The sequence below is a fragment of the Prunus mume genome, linkage group LG4, assembly GCF_029339155.1.
Source record: "Prunus mume cultivar Tortuosa linkage group LG4, ASM2933915v1, whole genome shotgun sequence".
Taxonomy (NCBI): domain Eukaryota; kingdom Viridiplantae; phylum Streptophyta; class Magnoliopsida; order Rosales; family Rosaceae; genus Prunus; species Prunus mume.
In genome coordinates this window covers 12,927,060-12,949,884 of record NC_142701.1, presented here as the reverse complement: position 1 = coordinate 12,949,884, position 22,825 = coordinate 12,927,060, and the positions used below count along the sequence as shown (strand labels likewise).

The 22,825-nt window shown below is 35.7% G+C and overlaps 2 protein-coding genes across 5 annotated transcripts; both read left to right on the top strand.

The window, feature by feature from the left end:
• The first annotated feature begins 6,478 nt into the window (after positions 1-6,478).
• Positions 6,479-9,971, top strand: IDD11 (indeterminate(ID)-domain 11). 4 transcript variants are annotated; one of them, XM_008230066.3, is made up of 4 exons: positions 6,479-6,755; positions 7,212-7,514; positions 7,612-8,008; positions 8,580-9,971. In XM_008230066.3, exons 2-4 carry the CDS (start codon positions 7,292-7,294, stop codon positions 9,730-9,732), a joined length of 1,773 nt encoding a protein of 590 aa, XP_008228288.2. In that variant the 5' UTR covers positions 6,479-6,755; positions 7,212-7,291; the 3' UTR covers positions 9,733-9,971. The 4 variants fall into 4 exon arrangements, with proteins under 4 accessions (XP_008228288.2, XP_008228285.2, XP_008228287.2 ...); XM_008230063.3 differs by having other exon boundaries at positions 7,187-7,514; XM_008230065.3 differs by lacking the exon at positions 6,479-6,755 and adding an exon at positions 6,772-7,051 and having other exon boundaries at positions 7,187-7,514.
• A 4,744-nt stretch (positions 9,972-14,715) lies between these two features.
• BGAL17 (beta-galactosidase 17) lies at positions 14,716-22,784 on the top strand. Its single transcript, XM_008230060.2, has 19 exons — positions 14,716-15,095; positions 15,624-15,734; positions 16,153-16,348; positions 16,617-16,705; positions 17,532-17,612; positions 18,316-18,410; positions 18,627-18,697; positions 19,290-19,380; positions 19,444-19,561; positions 19,630-19,725; positions 19,817-19,865; positions 19,974-20,152; positions 20,246-20,323; positions 20,501-20,650; positions 20,756-20,806; positions 21,410-21,584; positions 21,687-21,832; positions 21,938-22,003; positions 22,395-22,784. Exons 1-19 carry the CDS (start codon positions 14,883-14,885, stop codon positions 22,497-22,499), a joined length of 2,160 nt encoding a protein of 719 aa, XP_008228282.2. The 5' UTR covers positions 14,716-14,882; the 3' UTR covers positions 22,500-22,784.
• The last annotated feature ends 41 nt before the right edge of the window (positions 22,785-22,825 follow it).

Below are 22,825 nucleotides of genomic sequence, written 5' to 3'. Positions count from 1 at the left end.
TTTAAACTCACTCAAAAGACTAGCTTATTAGATCGATGGCACTCTTATTTACTGTTGGATTCTTACATCATATGGTTCATATCAATATAGCATAGAATTTGCCTCCTTGTAAGACTCTTTACTAAGTTTTACTTGCTTATGCATGCCATGGGTTTGTCTTTTGTCTAACATCTTTTATCTTTGGGGCCGTGAGAGTGAGTGATTGTCTAGTGGGAGCCACAGGGTAGCACTTGTGAATATAAAAAGGGGGGTAAATAAGGGCATGACAGGTGTCAAAGGGAATTTTGCCGTCTCTTCTGACAACTCCCTCCTGTCAACACTCACAACTCAACTCACAGGGAAGACTTTCTTCTCCTCTCTCTCTCCCTCTCTCTCTTTTAAGGCACGCATTTGCAAGTGTCTCCCTAACGCGGTGCCACTCATAACTTTCGGGTCAAGGACGGGTCTTCCAATGGGTCCTTATCACGGGTGTTTGAAGCCCACGGTGAAAGAAACTCTTGTAAACAAGAGCGTACACAAGAAATGTACAATATTACAAGATATTCAAGAAGAGAAGGAAGAGCCTATTTAATGTTTTGACCTTGTTAGGAATTAATAGATGCAACCCTACTGAAGGTACTAACAAAGAAATTCATTAAACAAAGTCCCCAACGTTATATAGTCTTATTCGGCATCCCTCCGCTACATTATATGAGAACAATTTCGGGTTTTCACTTCTTATTATTGGAACGTTTCGTGCAAGGGCGGAACTAGAAACCTATATTGTGAAGGGTGTGACTATGTTTGTGCTCTCAAATTGAAAGAAAATAAATAAATAAATCTAGAATTAGGGAAACACACCATGGAACTCAATTGAGTTAGAAAAATGTGACATTTTAAGGGTGTATATGTTACTAAAATACCTTAAACACACTATTTAATTTTCATGTAAAATTTTGTGTAGGGGAACTTGTCTCCCGGATCCACTCCACCCCTTTTGAATATTCATTTTGTTTGGTTTTAAATCGAGTAGATTTATACACTGAGAATGCAAAATTATAACGATAGTTTGGTTGAGAATAAAGATTCAAATTTGCCAACAAGGCCTAGTTCAGTGAAAAAGAACCTTAATTTGCAGACTAGTAGTATTAAGTTTGAAGGTAGACTATCGCTTATATTTAAAAAAAAATCAAATCAAATTATTTTAACGTTCTAAAAAGTGAAATAGCATTAGATCGATAACTAAAAGTACAAATAAATCTTTTGATATCAATTATATGAGGGAGTGGCTCGCACCCTCTTGTAAGTTGGCAAAAGAAGGTAATTGGTGTAGTGGTGCATGGAGGGCAACTCTCTTTGCTTTTTTTTTTTCTTTTTTTTTCATGGTTGACAATAATCTACTAGGTAGTGGGGCCCGCAAATTTTCAATCATTTTGTGTGGGGTCCCCCAAGTACACCGCCCGTGAACTCCCAGTGCATGAGTGGAACATCCGATTATTCACTCGCCTCCTCCTTCTCCTCCTCCTCCAGTCCTCTACTTGCTTCGCATTTGGGGCAGAAGGGATGTTATTCTCACGTGACATGATACAGCACCCAAAAGAACAGTCCAATCAGCATGATTTGTTCAACCTTTTTTTTTTTTTTTTGGTTGCTTTTTTATTTATTTATTTATTTATTTCGGAGAATGAATCTAATAAGGCTGCGCATGCTCGACATAAAAGAACAGTGACATACTAGTTGACTACAGCATGAACTGTTTTATTCTTCTTCTTCTTTCTTTTCAATAAAATTGAATTTGCATGCACATATTATATATATATATATATAGAGAGAGAGAGAGAGAGAGAGAGAGAGAGCACATTCTTTATGGAGGTTGGAAATGATTTTCAGAAACAAAAACGAATTGATATGGTGCCTTTCAAAAAGTTGTATGATCAATAGGGTTGTCTTCCAGAAAAAAAACGAAGAAAGTTGGAGCTAGCTAGCTAGAGTTAGGGTTGCCATGTGTTGAATCTTTTGCATGATATGCAAAATATGGTTTTATACCTGAAAAGAGAATCCCATAAGGATTCAAATCTTTAAAATAAAATAACAAATCTATTGAAATAATTGATTCAGATCAAAATTAATAGTCATGTCATCATAGTGTAAGAACATTTGGTAACTGAAAGTGTTAAAGAACTGTCTTTTACTCCACCTTTTTTCCACTTTTATGTGTTACTTAATTTACGGTGTGTTGTGCTATTAGATGAGAGTGTTTGATTAATTTTAACATGATTTGTGTTATCGTCAGTTAATCGTACGCAATACGCAATATCATAACACATATTTATAAATGTGAAATTCATATGACATGCGCACCCACATATTTAGCAGGAATCTTCCTTTGAACATACTTAACACATAACCATTCAATTTAAGTAACCTAAATATTTATATTGAGAAATCAAAGATGATATGTTTATTGTAACCCTCATCTACTTATTTAATTCAACTTCCAAATGGTTTCCTTTTTTACTTTCATCTTCCCTCCCTCCCTCAATCCGCCTATAGATGAATGAATAAATAGCAAACTTATACCTCAGAACCATGTGAAGGGGAATCAGTGAAAAAATTGACACTTTCCTACGAAGTGGCTGATTCAGGAACTTCACAAGAAATTATATCAAAGCTATAGAGAAGTAAAATTAATTAGCAAAAATAAAGAAGTCACTAGTGTAGTAGTTTGGAGTATTATTCAGGCAAGATCCTAGATTCGAGTCCTAACATCTGTATAATGTGTGTGAGTTTAATATACTATCGCTTTTCTCAATAAGAAATGTCCTAAAAAGAGATAATTAGCAAAGAGACACTACACTTATTATAGTGCTCAACCACTATAAATGCTTGAGAACCAATTGAGTGGCACAAAACTGACTGGCCTGACTAATATATACCCTAAATTTTCACAGGCTCGAAGAAAATAAATTCAGTAAATTAATGGCGCTACAAGTTAATTTGCAAAGGGACCAGTTAGATATGGATGGTTGAAAAATCAAAATCAAGAAAGAGAAGAAAACAAAACAAATGCATGTGAATTGAGGAAGTTACTATTTCAACTCTCAGAACAACACAAAACACAGGTCCTTTCTTTTCAGTCTCATCATATCTTGTAGCACTTTTACTGCAATTAAAGGCTACGTCTTATAGAACTACTAGCAAGGGAGATTTTAACCTTTAGGGCTTGCAAAAGGGCAATTTCAATCTCTCACACACCTACCACTGACTAAAATTATAAATCTATATCAGCTAGCCGACCTCAATTTGATATTATATACATAGCCATTAAAATTTGATCATATCCAACTCATATAGAATGTGATATTTTGTATGGTTATGGTTTAGTGCTTATCTGGCTGGTGTATGTTCCCTTTTAGTCCCCAAGTTTATTCAATCTCAAAGATGGAATCCTCAATATCAAATTACATATACAATGTACTATATAATATATAATATAATACAATTCGGTTCTACATGTACGACTTTCTGTCTTTTTTTAAAGACATGACACGTACATTCTTGCTCAATTTTCTTCAAATTTGATCTTATTTATTGCTTAATTTTCTTCAAATTTGATCTCATTTATTGACATGAATTATATTTTAGGGTGTAGAATCATAATTTAGAGCTTAGACATAAGATTTCTAGTTTCGGATCCCAAAAACCTAAAATGAAAGCTCTAAAGGACCCTTCTATACCCTAAATAATCAATCCACTCAATATAAATTAGATCAAGAGTGAAGAGAATTAAGTTGAAGTGAAATTTTCTTAACGCGTCTTGCTTTTCTTAACGTCCTTCGTATGGAGAACCTTTGTATACATATAGTACATGTAATATATGCTAGAGTTAGCATAAAATTTTACTTGAGCTACCTGTCCCATTGTGACTTGAGCTATCCAAATTATGATGCCCCATGTGACTCAGCAGTCCAAGGGATAACTAAGGTTTAGAATAGACAGAAATATGGAAAATGAAACACTGCCCTCAAAAGCTCGGATGTTCGAAAATTTATAATTAGGTTTCATTCAAGCATTTCTAGCATTGCTCATTCACTAAGTGGCTAGTAGTCCTGAAAACACCAAATCAAAATCCTAAATTTTCGAATTGATCCCAACTAATGTGACAGTGTTTTATATGAGCCGATTCGGGATAAATGTCGACAATGATTATATTTATTTATGCTAAATTCTTTGTTGAAATGCTGATTATCTTGTGTGTACATGTTTTACATCATCATGCAATTCATGCCTTACATACCTATATTTTGTCGGGAAAAATATAATGATCGAATCTTCTGGCGCATGGGCAAAGCAAACATTATATGTGAATCAGTTTGCATCAACACATGACATGCATGACAGGGTCTAAATGTAGTCATCAGATGGTGCCAAACAACATTTGTGTGCATTACAATACATGGAAACTTTTCTCATACTTTTTCTGGTTTTGGTCCTTTTAAAATTTCATTGATTATTCTAATCCCAGAGATGAGCTGGGAGAGCATATTGAGACTTTGGTCGAGCAAGATCCCATTTCAAAAACTAAATCATTGAAGAATAAAACAAGAAAATGACAAAAATGAAATTAGTTTTTTTATGCCCAGCACTTCTTTAAAACCTCTTATTTTACTCAAGCTTATCGAAAAACATGAACGAACAGTAAGATGGTGTAGCTCCATATGTACCTACATTATTTAAAATTCTGTATATGCATCATGCATGGATAGAAAGACATGACAATGTAGATGAGATAACTTTTTTTACGTGTCATTGTGTTATTGATCCGAGATAGCAAAATAGTGTTATCCCCGTTACAAGTAAGGTTTTCTGCTTATTTGCTCATATCTTTTTGTGGTAGTCATTTGATTTTGGTTACAACTTTTCTTTTTCATCCCTTCTTCTGATTTAAGTTATTTTCAAAATTTGTCTGTACTATCTGATTTTAAATTTGATGAACAATTCGGTTGTGTTTGATCTAGTCAAACCCTTGACCAGTGTCCTTTCACCATCTAGCCTCAGAACAGTGCAGACAAATATAGATATAATTAATTAATGACATTTCTTTCCATAATTGAAACAAAATTCTCCTTCCAATGAGAATAATGGTTGGTGTAAATGGCACCATATCAAAGTGTGGATGGTGCTAGATACCCTTCTTTGTGCATATAGCATAACCAAGTAGGCTTTTTTTTCTTTTGGACAAAGTGAATCTCTTAAATAATTAATGACTCATCACCATTGATAATTTTTATACTAGAAAGACCAACCATATATATATATGATAATTTTTGCCACATTATGTTACCAATAAATGTTAGCATTGATATATATATATTCATTATAATATTAGCATTGGCCAATATGTAAATCCTCTCATGTAGGCATGAGCTTAGTCTTGGGTAGAGCGGATGTGCTTCTCACTCTGCACCCGAGTTTGAATCCCCCTCTCCGTAGTTTAGATTAGATTAAAGTAGAATATTGCTTATATTAAAAATAAAAAAAAAATTTCCTCTCACAATTTTTTCTCCTTGTTAGACAATATTTTACCATGGCTAAACATAAAAGAAAAGATGTTATGTATTTTTCTGAACAATATATTTCTATTCGTGCAATGCAAATCATTAATCATATCCCATGGGGGAAAACAAGAAGAAAATCATCATCAATTCCTACCTAAACTTTTTTTTTTTGGTTGAAGTCAATGTAAACAATATATTAACACATGATTAAAGTCAATATCATCAATTCCGTTAAGAGGGTCTTGCAATGCTTGTCCTATAACTTTTCTTGACATGGTAGTCAACATGTGTACCTTTCTCTCTCCTTGGTATAATCCAATGTAATTGCTTGAATTAGTCTTTGTTTTTAACCTTTTCCCTCCCAAAACACAATTAATTAATCATATAATTACTTTGTTTTAGGGTACTTGTGGAATATATATGCATCTTACGATAAAGCAAAAGAGGCGGCCAAGCAGTTGTCTACAGAGCTTTAGCTTGTGTAGATCCATAATCTGATCGAATCTGTATTTGGTAGATTTTTTTATTCTTCGAAGCATGCAAAATTGTCAGAAATTTCAACCCTTTGTTTTATCCTTGTAAGTTGTGATTTAAGTGAGAATAAGTGAAGGGTAAAGAGGCAGAAAAATGTAATAGAAAACTGAAAATATTAAAAAGCTGAAAAGAGCTTTAAGCCATGCCCTGTTAGAGAATTAATCAATGGATCAATCATGCCACTGTAATTGTAGAAAGTTTGGGAAAGGGTCTACTGCCCATGATGTAAAACATACATTTCAAAATCACTCTCTCTCTTTCTCTCTCTCTCTCTCTCTCTCTCTCTCTCTCTCTCTCATATATATATATATATAGATTTATATATATAAATGTACAAATGATACTGTCTTTTTACATGGTTGCTTTTTATGCTCTCCTTTTTTTATTTTTCCTGCTTACTTTATAAGAGATAGAAGGGAAAGGTTGGAGAGTATAGTAGTGATTAGTTTAAAGGTTTCTTAGGTTCAGAAAAGATATAACTTTGTTAAAAGCTTTTCTTGTGCATACAATAATAAAGAAGTGAGTGAGAGAGAAAGAGAGAGAAGGGAGAGAGAAATTTTTCTGGGGTTTGTGGAAGAGAATAGAGGAAAAGACAGAAAGTGCAAACGTCAGTGTTTAGCCGTAGGGTTCCCTTCGGTTGTGGTTTTTGTGAGTTTTGTTTTGGACTGGTTGAGGATTACAGAGGTATATCTCTTATCATCCACATCTCTCTCTCTCTCTCTCTAAGTCTTATATAGCCAGTATTTATCTTTTCTTCATATTTGTGTGGCCATAGTTTGGATTTTCTTGGTATTGTCAAGCATATGGCTACTGAACCATATTGAAGGAGAAAAGTAGCTAGCTAGCTAGAGGATCTGGTTTAGCTGCACTCCTCTCTCTCTCTCTCTCTCTCTCTCTCTGTTGTTTCTTTTGAGCCTTCAAAAAACAAAAAATTGTCTCTTGGGTTGGAGCCAAACAAATTTAAGTAAGAAACAATCAAGGTGTGTGTGTGCATAGTGGGTGTTATGGGGTTGAAAGACTAAAACTGAGTGACATCCATTTTTGCCTCTTATTAGGTTTCCTTCCTTCTCTCTCTTCAGCTTTTTTCTTTGTTTTGTTTTGTCTTTAATTATCAGATCCTGAAGTCTTCTCATCACTCAGAGAATCAAGATCCACATATACATGGGCCATAATGATGCAAGCTTAATAGCAATTCAAGAATTTTCATATCCCACAAAAAGATGATGAAGGGTTTGATGTTCCAACAACAACAGCAACAGCAACACTCACAACTGGTGGATGAGAATATGTCTAATCTAACTTCAGCATCAGGTGAAGCTGCCAGTGTCTCTTCTGGCAACAGAAATGAAATTGGCACCAGTTTTTCCCAACAGTTTTTTGCTCCACCTCCATCTCAAACTCAACCAGCTCTGAAAAAGAAGAGAAACCTCCCAGGCAATCCAGGTAACCAAACTTAATTAATATGATCTCTCTCTCTCTCTCTCTCTGTGGATGTTCTGGTTCAAACTTAAATTAAAACTTTTGGTTAATTTTGAATCAGACCCAGAAGCAGAAGTAATAGCCTTGTCTCCCAAGACACTCATGGCAACAAACAGATTCATCTGTGAGATCTGCAATAAGGGGTTCCAAAGAGATCAGAATCTTCAGCTTCACAGAAGAGGGCACAATCTGCCATGGAAGCTTAAGCAAAGAACAAGCAAAGAGGTGAGGAAGAAGGTGTATGTGTGCCCAGAAGCCAGCTGTGTGCACCATGACCCTTCAAGAGCTCTTGGTGACCTGACTGGAATCAAGAAGCACTTTTGCAGAAAGCATGGTGAGAAGAAGTGGAAATGTGACAAGTGCTCAAAGCGGTACGCGGTTCAATCGGATTGGAAAGCTCATTCCAAGACCTGTGGCACTAGGGAGTACAGATGTGACTGTGGAACCCTTTTCTCGAGGTAACTAATTAACCTCAAATTCATCATCTTTTCAAGCGTTCACATTCATGAAATTGCAAGACCACTCTCTTAGTAATTTATTCAAACACTAACAAGACATACATCTTCACTTCACCTAAGGATAGTGGGGGGGAATTTTAGCAAAAGCTAATTAATTTCTGAAAACCCAGATTTCAAATCATAGAATTTGTTCAAATAAGTTACTTATTTTGGCCTTATTGGGTTGTATTTAAGTCACATTCTTTATTTGGTGCTCCTACTTTGACACCTATCTAGAGAAAAGTGGGGATGAAGGGCATGCTTTCAACTTACTATGGATGGAAATTTTTAATGCACCACCCTAATTTGGACTGTCTGTCCTTAGCTCTCTGAATTTTTTTTTATTAAAACAGAAAGAGATGAGCAAAAGAGAGAGAGAGGGAAGTCAATACATATCTGCAAATGTGTTTATGTAATAGAGCACTTTATGGTTGCTTTTGTTTTCTTGTGGTTTGTCTGTTTTTGGGATTTTTTTGGGGAAAAATTCCACAACAATGTTATTCCTGTTTCACACAAGTTTTTTCTGCTTCAGGAGGGATAGTTTCATCACCCACAGAGCCTTCTGTGATGCTTTAGCAGAGGAGAGTGCAAGAGCCATCACCACAGGAAATAATAACCCTCTCCTCATCTCCCCTCAACAACAGCAATTACAACAGCCTGGATCTACATCAGCATCTCATCATCATCACATGAACCTTAACCAAGTTCAATTAGCCCACCAATTCCAAGACCTCCATGGATTTTCATTGAAAAAAGAGCAGCAAAGTTTCACAAGCCTGAGGCCAGACCTGCCTCCTTGGCTGGCCTGCCCTGGCCCACCCAACAACACTTCCATTGACCTTTCCTCATCCTCCTCAATCTTCTCCACAAGGCTAGACCAAAATTTCACACAAACCCACCAAAATTTATCTCTCCATGATCACAACAGTACAGCCCCAAACCCAAACCCGAACCCTAACCCTAGCCTGGGCCCCACCCTCCCACCCTTCCAGCCTGCCCCTTCCCCACACATGTCAGCAACTGCATTGCTTCAGAAGGCAGCTCAGATGGGTGCAACAATGAGCAGCAAGAATAGTACAGCCTCTGCAGCAGCAGCAACCTCTGCAGGTTCCTCACCACAACCCATGATGAGGTCCCACCAGAACAACCAGGGTCACGTGCCTGATTTTGGTGGTCACGTGTCCAGTTTTGGGAATAATACAGCTGCAGCAGCAACAACGGGGGCAGGAGGAGCCAGTGCTTCTAGTAATGGCACTGGTCCTCCTGCATCATCCTCAGGTATTCATCAACATCATCATCATCAAAGCCAAAACCAAAACCAAAATCAAAATCAACATCAAGCTTCTCTTCTGCGTGACATGATGAATTCTCTGTCCTCTGGAACTGGGTTCGAAGGAGCTTCTTTTGAGCTGGATGCTTTTGGGTCCATGCCAACAGTTTTGAACAATTCAAAGAAAGACACAAACAATTCAAACAATCCATCATCTGCCCATTTCAACAGGTCAAGCGCCAGTGATGAAGGTGGTGGCCATGGCGAAGGTTTGACCAGAGACTTCCTAGGGTTGAGAGCTCTCTCTCACAGTGACATTCTCAACATTGCTGGGCTTGGAAGCTGCGTGACCAGTGCAGCAACAGCTGCTGCTTCTTCTTCCCTTGACCAAACCCACAAACCCTGGCAGGGTTAGCTTTGGCTACTTAGCTAGCTTTAGCTGCCACATACGGATCACCATATAATTGAACATGAACATCCTTTATAATTTTGTTTTTTGTTTTTTGTTTTTTCTTAAATATATAATTAATTACTCTTTTTGTCTTAATTACTGTCTGTCAATCTTCTTCCCAAAGGGAAGGCCTCGTGATATGATCAAACTTGATATGCCGGCATTTTAATTAATGACTTACGTATGTGGCTCTTTTTGACAAATCTTTTGCCCCATGGTTTTAATTTTCCAAGTTATAATTCATGGTAATATTATGGTTGTCTATATATAAATATATATTAAGATTAATTTGATACATATACCAATTAGCGTGCATGGAACATATACGTTGTATTAGCAAATACTTATCAAATGGTTCAAGTATTCATGAAATACAAATACTTCGCTCTTTACCAGGTAAGTATGAGCTCTGGCGCACAAGTCAACTTAGCAACAAAACAAGAGGTTCGCCATGTCAACTTAGCAACAAAACAAGAGGTTCCAATGTAAGAAGATGTCCCTAGCTAACATCTTACATGAATGTAACATATATATATATATATATATATAAAGGTAGGTCCCACAATAATAATTTATGAGTGTTGTTACTATACCAAGAAAACAAATCAAACAAAACACAAAAATGTTGAAAAATAGTTAGTATTTTGTCATGTTACCTTACTCATCCAGTCCAGAGACATGTCAGTTTGACTGCATAGTGCATGGGTCACTCCAAAACCCATTAAATTTAAGACATTGGTAAACAGGAACACCATGCAGGATTGAGTAGGGCAACAACAAAACTTCCCCTAAAGCTTCCTCTTGTGTTCAATTTCACTCTCTTAATTATATTGAGATTGAGTTGGTACTTCCCATTAAAGGCAAAAAAAGTAAATAAATTATGCTGCCACTACCCCCAAAATCGTGGGCGGTCCAATATGTGGGCCCACTTCAAACATAATTTGCAAAAAGTAAAAATAATTTGTCTTAAGCATTCGATCATATACTTAAACTCACACTAATTAATGATTCAAATCTTATGTAGGTTTAGCTCTCTCTCTCTCTCTCTCTCTCTCTCTCTCTCTCTCTCTCATGTAGCAATATATTATTACTATCTAATTTTAAAGCAGGGGACTTTGAATATGCGAACATATGCATGTTAGTAAAAGTGATGTAGGGGTGGGATACGGATTATGGGTACAAAAAAGCATTGGATTCTCCAAGCAAAAAGATTCGTGAAATGTGCTCAAGGCAGAAAGGATGTGTACATGTACACAGTACATGGAACATGTAGGCTGAGCAAAGTTAGCTTTGGTTGTGTTTGGATATTGCTGCTCAATTCAAAACAAAAGAGATAGAAAAATAGAGATGCTGTTTGACACCTAATGTGGGTACAAGTGGGATTCAATCCCGAGGTAAGATCACTCTTTCTCATTGGCTCAAGAAATTTGTACCTCACTTTATGCCACTGTGGCAATATTCCAAACAAATCACGTATTATATCATCATGCGTGATTTGTTTATATAACAGTGCGTGATTGACGTAAAATATCATTACAGAGTAGTATTCTGTAATTCTTCGCTATTGTAGAGGTAATGCACCATTTTTAAAAAATAACTTGTCCCCATAAAATAGTTAGAATTATATACATATGAGAGAGAGAGAGAGAGAGAGAGAGAGAGAGAGAGAGTGTTCTGTATTTTTATGGATATTTCCACATATATAGTACCTAGAGTGGGAAAATTGGACAAGGTGAGAAATGGGTTTTGAATATTTCCACCATAATAAAAAAATAAAAAAAAATAGAAAAAGCTCAGTAGTGGGTCAATGATTTTGTTCTTTCTAGATATAAATTAAATTATAATAGAAGTGTGGGAATATTTTCTTAAAAAGTGGAAAGAAAAAAGAGAAATTGATGTGACCTGGTTGTAAGAATTAATAATTGTAACCTGATGTTATTACTTCCATGGGTGTTGCTATTGCTTGATATTGTAAATTAAGTTAGATAGCAACTCTTATGATCATCAGTGCTTATATTAATTAAGTAAATCAAGGATTATATATATTGCCATTAAGATACTAATTTCTAAAGGGCTATTATTTCACTTTCTAGTTTCTGGTATATTTATATAAGATGCATGATTAGTTAGTGCTTCTGCAAGTGCCTTCTCAACAGATCAGCCACCATTAAATAATTGCCTCCTAATTAACTTCCTTAAGGGTCCGTTTGGAAGTGATTCTGAATAGGTCACAAAACACCTTTATGGAGAAGCACATGGGAGGTGTTTATGTTTAAAATCACTTAAAATCATGGAGAAGCACATGAGAGATGATTCTCCTCATAAGTGATTATGGCATATCCAGAATCACTCCTAAACGAACCCTAAATTCTCAAGCTTCGAGTAGCCAAAATTTATATATATATATATATATAATGTTTCTTTGTGTGTACGTGTGTGTTCATGTGCGGACGCAAGAGAGAAAGAGCTAGAGGGAGACTTAATCAATTAATTAATAAATTTACATATGTATATAAATTTATATCATATGTGTTGAGCAATCAAATAATTAAGAAATGATTAGCCTATCATCAGTTAAAGTGGGTTTATAAAAAAAAAATCAGAGTTATATAAAGAGATTCTCATCCCCAAAGATATATATATATATATATTGTTGCAATGTTAGGTCAATATATGAATATAGATATAGATAGTGTGTAATGCATGTATAGATGTGTCTGGGCTTACTTTGGGAGAGTGGTCTCTAATTGGCACCTGTCCTTTTCATTGGTTTTCAGAAAGTAATTAAATAAATTTAGATCAACAAAAGATTCCTCTGATTTCCCACTTCTCTCATGCATGATCATCATCTTATAATGAAATGTTGTATGAGAGAGAGAGAGAGAGAGAGAGAGAGAGAGAGAGAGAGAGAGATTTCTGAAATTACACACATGCCAACAATGCCATTTTGATGTTTGCTTTGAGCATGAAGCATGAGTGATGTAGGAGAGCATGTTTGTCATTTCATAAAATAGGTAAGGAGAGGTGGGCTCAGTCCCTAAGCCCAAGGCATGCCTATACCTTTTTCTTCTTTTGTTTTTGGTTGGGTTGAAGGCTGGCCCTCCCTGCTCAGGCTCGGCTAGCGTCTATATAAATTGGATGCTTTAGTGGGTGCTTTTTGTCTGGTGGGTTTAGGTAAGCTTAGCTATAGAAAAAAGAAGAAAGAAAGATATATCTAAAAGCTGCAGAAAATTACCAAAGCTGCTGAGCTGACGAGTTGCCAGAATAAAAATGAAATGGCAAATGAGTTTGTTTGTTTGTTGTTTGTTTGTGTATTTTTATGGTTGGCATGGCTAAAAACCAGTTGACTTGTCTTTGTAAAGATGTTTTGCTCTCTTTGTGTTAATAATGTCACCTTTTTATTTGACTTACCATCTCTCTCTCTCTCTCTCTCATGCACATAGGAATAGGAGAGAGATCTGGATATATCTCTTGTTCTCTTTTCAAAAAGTAATGGCAGGCTAGCCTGCTTGCTGCTCATGAACAATCATTGTGGTATGGCTGGAACTGGTCTGAAATTGTTGCATATGTGATGATGACATTTCTCTCTCTTACTTGTACCAGTGATGATGAGAGGGGTTAATTAATATTGGTGACTTATATGCAGATGTAAAACATAAATTAAGAAGCCATATGGCAAAGGAATGCTGAATTAAAATCTTAGCAGAAGGTAATGATTATTACATGTTTTAGGGGCTATTTTATTCCTTTCACTACTTTTTGTGTTTTTGAATCATTGCATGCATGGGAATTAGAGCAATTAACCTACATCATCATCATAATCATTTAAAAGAGGAAAAAAATAATCCTTTTGTTACTTTAGTCAAAAAGTATATTTTCCACACTGCCATTATTCCTCATTTGTTATTTGTTGGGAAGCAAAGGCTTTCTTCCCCCACTTAATCAATTTGTGGATAAACTCATACAAACTCAAGATCACACAATTAACTACAACAAGGACATTAACGGGGTCTAGCTTAATGAAAAATGACCTTAATTACAAATCAGCAGTCTTACGTTTGAACTCCTATAGCAGGCACCTTAACAGTGTGTGTGAAAGAACCTCATTTCCTTTTCTTAATTTTGGCTTTTAAAAAAAAAAAACACCCACAACAACGGCAACACAAAATTGAATGCAAGAAATCTGCTCAATAATTTAATGACCATATGTTATGAAAAAGGTCATTTTTTGTTGTCGAAAGATGTTATGAAAAAGGTCTAAACACACGATTCTCTCGGGCAATTCCTGAGTATCCTAAGACAATTCTTGGGTGCCCATAACATCACTCTATAGAATTTCGCCATTGTATAGCAAATGGGTAGTTGGGCCTGCTGCCAGGAGCATGTTTTTAGACCCGGGCCAACTTGAAGATGGGTGAGCTCATTTGGGTTAAAACGGATAAAAGGCCCAACTGCTCATTGTATGCATTTTATTCTTGCCAGAGCTCATTATATTCATTTTATTTTCATATACAGTAAATTGCTTATTATACTTTATTTTTCCGTCAAAGTCAGGAAGGGAGAGGGAGTGTTTCACACACGGCGCCAATGTGTCATGAGAATTCGAACTTGGAGCCACTAATTTATGAATTATGGACATTTTTCACTAGATTATGCCCTGTTAGCAATTGCTTATAATATACTATAAAAAATACACAAAGAAAGGCCCAAAAACAAAACTTTTATTGTCCTCCATTACAACAATCACCTGGGATTTCTCCTCATTTATTCTATTGCCCAATCAAGCCTCCATGGACAAATAGAAAAGTTGAAATATCATTTCATGCTACAGTTCATCAAGTATAAGACTTTTCCTTGAAAAACATAGAAGTTCACAATAAAAGCAAAAGATTTGAAGTCTTTGTTTTTTCTTCACGGGCAAAATTGATGAGAACTATTTAGCAGTCAAGGGTCGAACAGAAACTGGATTATTTTGCAAGTGTAAAAAAAGGATTTGGTCAAGATTATTTTGTAAGTTAGAGGAGCAGGGTAGGTGGATGGTAAAAAGAGTGACACTAAACTTGACCGTTAAGTGAAACGGAGCTGAAATTTGTCCCTTCCCTGTAGGGGAATGAATGAAGTATAAGAACCAATACCGTAGCTTAGTGTCAAGCTCCAAGTGGTCAACAATGGTGAGGAAGAGATGCACAACACTCACCTTGTTTTTCATCATCTTTCTCTCTCTCATAGCCTTCGGTATCTTTGTCCCTGTCTTCGCTCTTCTACCTTCTCTGTCTTCCCACTCTCTCCATCACCATCAACAGCAGCTCCTTCCTGCCACCAAAAAAGTAAGTCTTTCTCTTTCTGGTATTTTCATGGAAAATGGAAATTGAGTTGAAATAAATTCTGGGTCAGTTTGATTTGTTTCAAATAATTTGTCTGAGCTAAGAATTGAACGAACTGTATAGAACAGCATTGTTCTGCTTTGGTCGTTATCTGGTTCCGTCAAGTGTTTGATTTTTGGGTCATGTGATCTCAGCCCTATATGTAGCAGATGACATTCTACTTGGTTCATAGCACGTTTAAGAAATTAAAAAAAAAAAACAAGCTTTTGGTTATTAGATCCATGGGTCAAGAAACGGAAGTGCATTTGAACCAACTTACACTGCAAGCAAATGTTTGCCTGATTTGAGTTTAAGGTTTTACTTTCTGACTTATGTTTCAGCTATGTGTTTTGCAAATTGATTATCAAGTTGGAGCCAAATTTAAACTATACTCATTTGTAGTGACTCGTGACTCGTGACCCTTATTTTCCAAAAAGAATTCTGTGATATGTTCTTCTAGTGGACTAAGAGTTTTGTTTGGTCGTTTTTCAGAATCACGGTTATGCTCGAAAGTTTGAAATTTCAGACGATAAGTTCTGGAAAGATGGTCAGCCTTTCCAGATCATTGGGGGTGACTTGCATTATTTCCGGGTTCTTCCTGAGGTATGTTTCTTTCATTGGTCCTTCTGAGTACTTAGTGTTGAATTACTAATATCATAAGCTGCCTGCATATTATTCTTAAATATGTCCCTGGTGGCTTGGAAATAAAAAAGCTCAACTCCATATTATCATAATAGAAAATCATATTCAAAGTCTGTCTGTAGTCGCCCTCCTTAAAATGACTACTTTTTACACTTGAATGAAGTAAAAAGTGAAAAATTAAGAGACTGAGCCACTATCCATGAATCCAATACAACTTTAGAAATTTCTTGATGAACCTAATCCGGAGCATCATATTCCATGGATGTTACCTCAAATATTTATATACAGTGAAGATGCATGGGATGTTTGCAAATATTTATGTTACAGTGAAGGCTTTCTTGTATTGTGGTGATGTAGTGTGTTACATTTATCAATGCAGTACTGGGAAGATAGGCTGTTGAGAGCAAAGGCATTGGGATTAAATACCATTCAAACTTATGTTCCCTGGAACCTACATGAACCAAGAGCTGGTACTTTGGATTTTGAGGGTATTGCAGATTTAGTATCATTTCTCAAACTCTCCCAGAGGCTTGGTATTCTGGTTATGCTTCGAGCTGGACCATATATATGTGCAGGTCAGTTGTGACTGCTGTATCTAGGATCTCTGTGTCAACTGTTAAGGGGTTTTGTTAATTTGCCGTGTTCCTTTAGGTTAACTATATGCATGCCTCCTCCCCCTATTTTCCACTAAAATGTGTCTTGTTTCCGAAGTGTGTTTTATATTGAAGCTAAATTGGATCCTTTAATCGGCTTTTTAATGTAAAGGTCTAATTGTTCTACTGCTTGGATTAAATGTATGAAAAATATTTTCCGATAACTGATGTGAATATGTGTATATTGCAGAGTGGGATTTGGGGGGTTTCCCTCCTTGGTTGCTTGCCATCAATCCAGCTCCCAGACTAAGATCATCAGATCCTGCTTTCCTTCAATTGGTATGTTTTCCTTATGCATTCTCTTCTTTGTGCTATTTAGGATGTATCCTAAATCGGTCTACTGAATCTAACTTTGGGTTATTAGATCTCATATTTTGAATCTGGTGATGTCAATTGGATGTTCAAGTAGAAAAGGTTCTTAATTGCTACTTACCAAAAGAAATAAATAAACAACTAAGAAAATGGTGTTGATTGATGAAAAAATTGTGGGAAGCAAATTTGGCAGCATTGGATAGGAAGTGAGTGTTGTGGACAACTTTTGATTTTTAAATTTTAAGGCTCCCCTCACTTGTAGGCTCTCCACCACTAGAGAGCTCAACACATTGGAATTCAGCACTAATTGGGAGGTTGTAGTTATAGGGATTTGACCATAAAAATATGTTAATAGTCTTTTTGTCTCACATTGTTCCTTGAAACTTTAACCGTTAGGATGCGGCCCAACTATTGTTCTATTATTCTAACAGATAGAAAGAAATTCTAGATATTTTAAAGGAATGGACAACCATGGTAGATGTTGTATTCATGGATGCCTCACACTTTGCCACTCTGTGCCCGTTACCAGATTTTCTATCATTTTTATGATTTTATCTTAATTTCCTTTTTTTCTTTGTTTCTGTACCAAGTTGTCCCACCTTGGCATTTTTCAATATATACTGATTACTTATCCAAATAATCTGTGTAAATTATGTTTCTGATCACTTGTTTTGGTGCAAATGCCTCTGGTTATTCTTAATGATGGTCAATTGTGACCCATAAAGTTTATGCTCTGGGACTAACAATATATTTGTTCTCTTCAATATTTTGATATGGCTGTGAACTGTTAAAGGTTGAAAGATGGTGGGGAAGCCTACTTCCAAAGGTAGCCCCCCTTCTTTATGGCAGTGGAGGTCCTATTATAATGGTTCAGGTGTGTGAATTTTTAATTTTCCGCCTTGCCTTTCTTTATGATACTTAACAGAAAGATTTATTTATTTATTTTAAATGTATAATGCCAAGAATCAAGTTTCATAGTCTCAGAACTAAATGGAAGCTTTTGTTGACGGGTTGGAACTCAATTTAATATGTCCAATTTTGTACAACTGTTACAACATTATGGCCAGGGCCCTCCAATACTAAGTCTGGAAAAATTATTCTGAATTTTTTAAGTTCAAATAAATTTTAAAAAGTGGCACAATGATCCAACTTCATTAAAAATAAAAAAAATTAAAAAATAAAAAATCTTCATAACATGTACCAATGGCAAAACCTATTAAATGTTCCACTTATATTATACAGGGGGGAGGGACTGATGGTTTTTCAGTTTAGAAAAATAGATACTTAAGAAAGTCTTCATGGATTTTCTCTTTAAAGTTGTGTACTCTCACTCAGGAGTTCCAGATATTTCTTAACTCCTAAAAAGTTATAGAAATTCATAGACATGTACTAGCAGAATTCTGCATCTGGTGGAGTCCATTTATTCTAGCAATCAACTTGCATATAAATCTTCATATCATCTTTGAGGTGTCTTATTTATTGTTCAAAATTGTCAAGTTAATTTTGAAAAGCTTGAAGCTCTTACTTTTGAGATAGTATTGTTGAAAAATTACAGTAAAGCACCATTTTTCTGACAGATTGAAAATGAATTTGGTTCATATGGGGACGACAAAGCTTATCTTCATCACCTGGTCTCATTGGCTAGAAAGCACCTTGGGGATGATGTTATTTTGTAAGTCCTTCAGCCTTATGTTCATAATGTGTTTTATTGTTATTTTGATGTGTGCACTACGGAACAATCATGATTCATTCATGGTGGTTAGTTCAACTAATTAGAGCTCCAACTATTATATATGAAAGAAAAGATTTCCAATACATACTTTGAGCAAATGGACTTTTGGCGTAGCACTTTCTTATAATTTTCAAGTTTCATTGTAATGGTTTTTAGGTATACTACAGATGGAGGTTCTAGGGAAACACTTGAAAAAGGCACAATTCATGGAGATGCTGTATTTTCAGGTAAAGTTCAACCTCAACCTATACCTAAGTTATAAATTATGAACATTAATTCTTAAAACTTCTTTCTCTCTACTGTTATTAACCATTTCTTTAGTTATTCACTTACTATTACCCATTAAACACCTTGATACATATAGCTTGATTATTTGTCTGTTAGTTTTTTCACTACCGTGTGTTCACTAAAACATTGTATACTGTCCACGTGAGCGATCTGTGCACTCAACAGAGTTTTTATCCATTATAATTGTTTCCTTTGGCTTTCCGATACTTAATTTGGAGCGATCTATGCACTTAACAGAGTTTTTATCCATTATAATTGTTTCCTTTTGGCTTTCCGATACTTAATTTTTGATGCTACTTTAGTGCAACATGTCTTTTCTAGGCCTCAGGGAGAAATTCTTTCTCTGAGTTGTTGAAAGGTAAATTTTACAGATTGGGGCAGTCTACTGGAAATTTTTCCTTGTATATCACTCATCAGAAAGGAAAAGGCCTATTAAATTTCTCAGGAATTTTGCTCTTGAAGCAATGTATAAGCTCTTATGAGTGTATTATGTTTTCTGCTTATGACCTAATCTCTATTTCTCATTTGCAGCTGTTGACTTCACTACTGGTGACAACCCTTGGCCTATATTTGAGTTGCAAAAGGAGTTCAATGCCCCAGGGAAATCACCACCACTTTCTTCGTAAGTATCTTGTTGGTCATTATTAATTAATTTTGTTGGCGGCAGTTAAAATGCTTGCTTCAGAGAGTTTTACACAGGTTGGCTTACACACTGGGGGGAGAAGAATGCGCAGACTAGTGCGGATTTTACAGCAGCTGCCTTGAAAAATATTTTGGAAAGAAATGGTTCTGCAGTACTTTATGTATGTCCTAAAAGTCAATACTTTTCCTGCTTTCAAGTAAAGCTTAACCTAAAATTTCAAATTTCCAGATGGCACATGGGGGAACAAACTTTGGATTTTATAATGGAGCAAATACTGGTTCGGATGAGTCCGATTACAAGCCTGACCTCACTTCCTATGATTATGTGAGGAAGATTTTTCTTCTTTGCTGTAACTTGGTATTAGTTCATGCTACTACAAACTATAAACACATAACTGATACACCTGTTTTCCCAGGATGCACCGATTAGGGAATCTGGGGATGTAAACAATGCAAAATTCAAAGGTATCACTTTACACTGTATATTCTTTTGTACTGGAATAAAATCCTCTTGCTATATGGTTTGCAAATTTGCAACAACATGGTTTATCATTAATGGTGTACTTCTTTCAGCACTCAGGAGGGTTGTAGAGCAATACAGTTCAGTATCTCTCCCTGCAGTTCCATCGGATAATGAGAAGAAGGCATACGGATCTATTAATGTAACTAAAACAGGGAATTTGTTTGAATTGATACGTTATTTTGACGTGGTTGAATCTGACAACCCAATATCAATGGAGTCAATGGGCCAGGTGTGTAAGAATATGTGTTTGTAGCTTTCTATTTGTTTACAGTTGTTCATGGTGATCAAGTGATGTAATTAGATGAATGCTTCCAACTTTCAGATGTTTGGATTTCTGTTATACGTAACCGAGTATACTGCAAAAGACAATGGTGGTGAAAGCATTGTATCTATACCAAAGGTGCAGCATTACTCTTTACGTTAATTTACTGTTAGATATTTATTTACTCTCATAGTATTGCCTCTCATTTGTTCAGAGTCCAAGCCACACATTTATCTGTATATGTTCAGTGTATATAAAATAGCTAACAATATTTTAGTGGTCTAAAAGGGTTTGAAATTTTATTTCATGTTGCAGGTGCATGACAGAGCTCAAGTTTTTATATCGTGCCCTTCCGAAGATGGTCATGAAAAGCCAACATATGTTGGCACGCTTGAAAGATGGTCAAATCAACCTCTAACCCTTCCTAATACTAAATGTCTCTCCAACATCAGCTTACTTGTGTTGGTACTCGAATGTCTTCTCTACTTTTTCCCTTCATAATCTTGCTTTCATTTCTTAACATCCGAAGGGGATTTCTTCCCCCTAATTTGATATCTGTTGTTCTTATAGGTTGAAAATATGGGTCGTCTTAACTATGGACCATATATCTTTGACAGGAAGGTAAGTCAGTTGTAAGTATGGAACTTTTTTTTTTCTCTATTTCTTGATATGATTATGAAGCATAAGGTTATTTGCCAATGTCATTCAATTCTTAATGATCAAAGTTTGTCCTGTATGCTTTTGATTACAAATATATGGATTCGAATCACACTCTGTTATCCTTGTTCGACGTATGTGATATATTTTCAGCAGTAGTTTGAACTTCCAAAAAATGAGCAATGATTCATAGGTCTGGTTGTAAGTTACATTAGGTTTTTTTGGGTCAACAAATATATCATAAAAGCCAACCGGCAAAGGCCCAAATGGGAGCCAATCCCAACCAAACAAACAGGACAGACACACCAAAACTAAGAACTAATGAACAGAAGAAGGAAGCAGAAACAACAAAAAAACAATACATGTAAGACATAATTATTATGCTATTAAACTTTGTAAGACATACATGTGGCATAATCACTGTTCAGGTAATTATTTTCTACACCACCTAACTGAAGTCGAGAATTGTACTTATGTCAGTTTCTCTTAACATCTGAAAAACAAAGTGTGTCCTCGCATAATGGATGACAATGATATTTGACTGGTCTTTCTTACTCTCTTTTTCAGGGTATTCTATCTCCTGTTTATCTAGATGGGAGAATTCTCCGTAAATGGAAAATGTATTTGGTGCCCATAATCAACCTGAACGAATCCCCCAAAATCAATCCCAATCCCATAATTCAGGCTGCAAATTCTGGAGTCATTACTATGTCAGCCCGCAAAAGGTTAAAACAGAAGTCTGGTATGCTCTCAAATACATGTCTCTATGTTCTTTCCTATACCATGTTGCAAACATGCAGAATTAATGAGGTCAATCAATTACTGACATTGGCTTTCTTTTCAGGGAATGCTTCAAAAGAACCGGCATTCTATGCTGGATATTTTTATATTAGCAAAGAAGACATAATCAAAGATACATTCATATCATTGAGCGGGTGGGGTAAAGGAATTGTAACTATTAACAATTTCAATATAGGAAGATTTTGGCCGGTAAAATCATGTTTCTATTTCCCTTGTTCATAACTTTCCTCTGTGTTTTGATATTAGAACACGAGTTCTTTTACTCCAACATTTGAAACATGGTGCCTTTTGCAGTTAAAGGGACCACAATGCAACCTCTACGTTCCAGCTCCCATCCTTCAGAATGGGAAGAATGTTGTGGTATGAGATGCCAAAAGCTATTTTTTATTTCTCATTTACGTTGGACATCTTCTTTTGTTCTGACCCCATTAAAAAAAAAAAAAGAGTTATCTTCTTTTGTTATTTTTCTTTAAATTTTATTTTAAGGTTAGATGAAAAATTATTATATCTATATATACATATAATCATAATTGAATCTTAAGCTAGCCTATATCTTCATTCCAGCGATTGTCTTCTTTGAAAAAGGCTCAACTTTTAAAGGAAATAAATTATGGTATCTAAGCCTTGTGTTTTAATGTTCTGCTTCCAAATCGATATAATTCAGGGAAAGATGTTTAAACATATTGTTTCTCATATTCTTTTTCAGTGCTTGCTTTGGCTTGAACTTCCACTTGTTTTTACCATTGCACAGGTCATATTTGAGTTAGAATCTCCAAACCCGGAGCTTGTGGTACAGTTAGTTGATCAGCCAGACTTTACTTGTGGTCCAAGGAAATTGAATGTGCATCAACTTTAGCGGTACTATGTTAATACAAGATGATCTAGGTCTTGCTTAAAAACATTGAAAGGGGACTTGGACTCTTGGACTGTTGATCTCCACTTTGAAACGCCGGTCCTTCTGAGAATTCTTCCATCGTGTTTGTTTATAACAGTTAACAGATACAAAGTCTACAAGGTTTCATGTTCAATAGGCAAGACAAGAAAAGAAAGCTGTACAGACTCTATTATATTCATTTGTGAAATTCTCCATCTCCTTGTATTCTGCATATTTATCTACTAAGTAAGAAAGTTGCATGACAAACTTCTCTTCCCTAATTGCCTTTCGATAAGCAATTATTTACT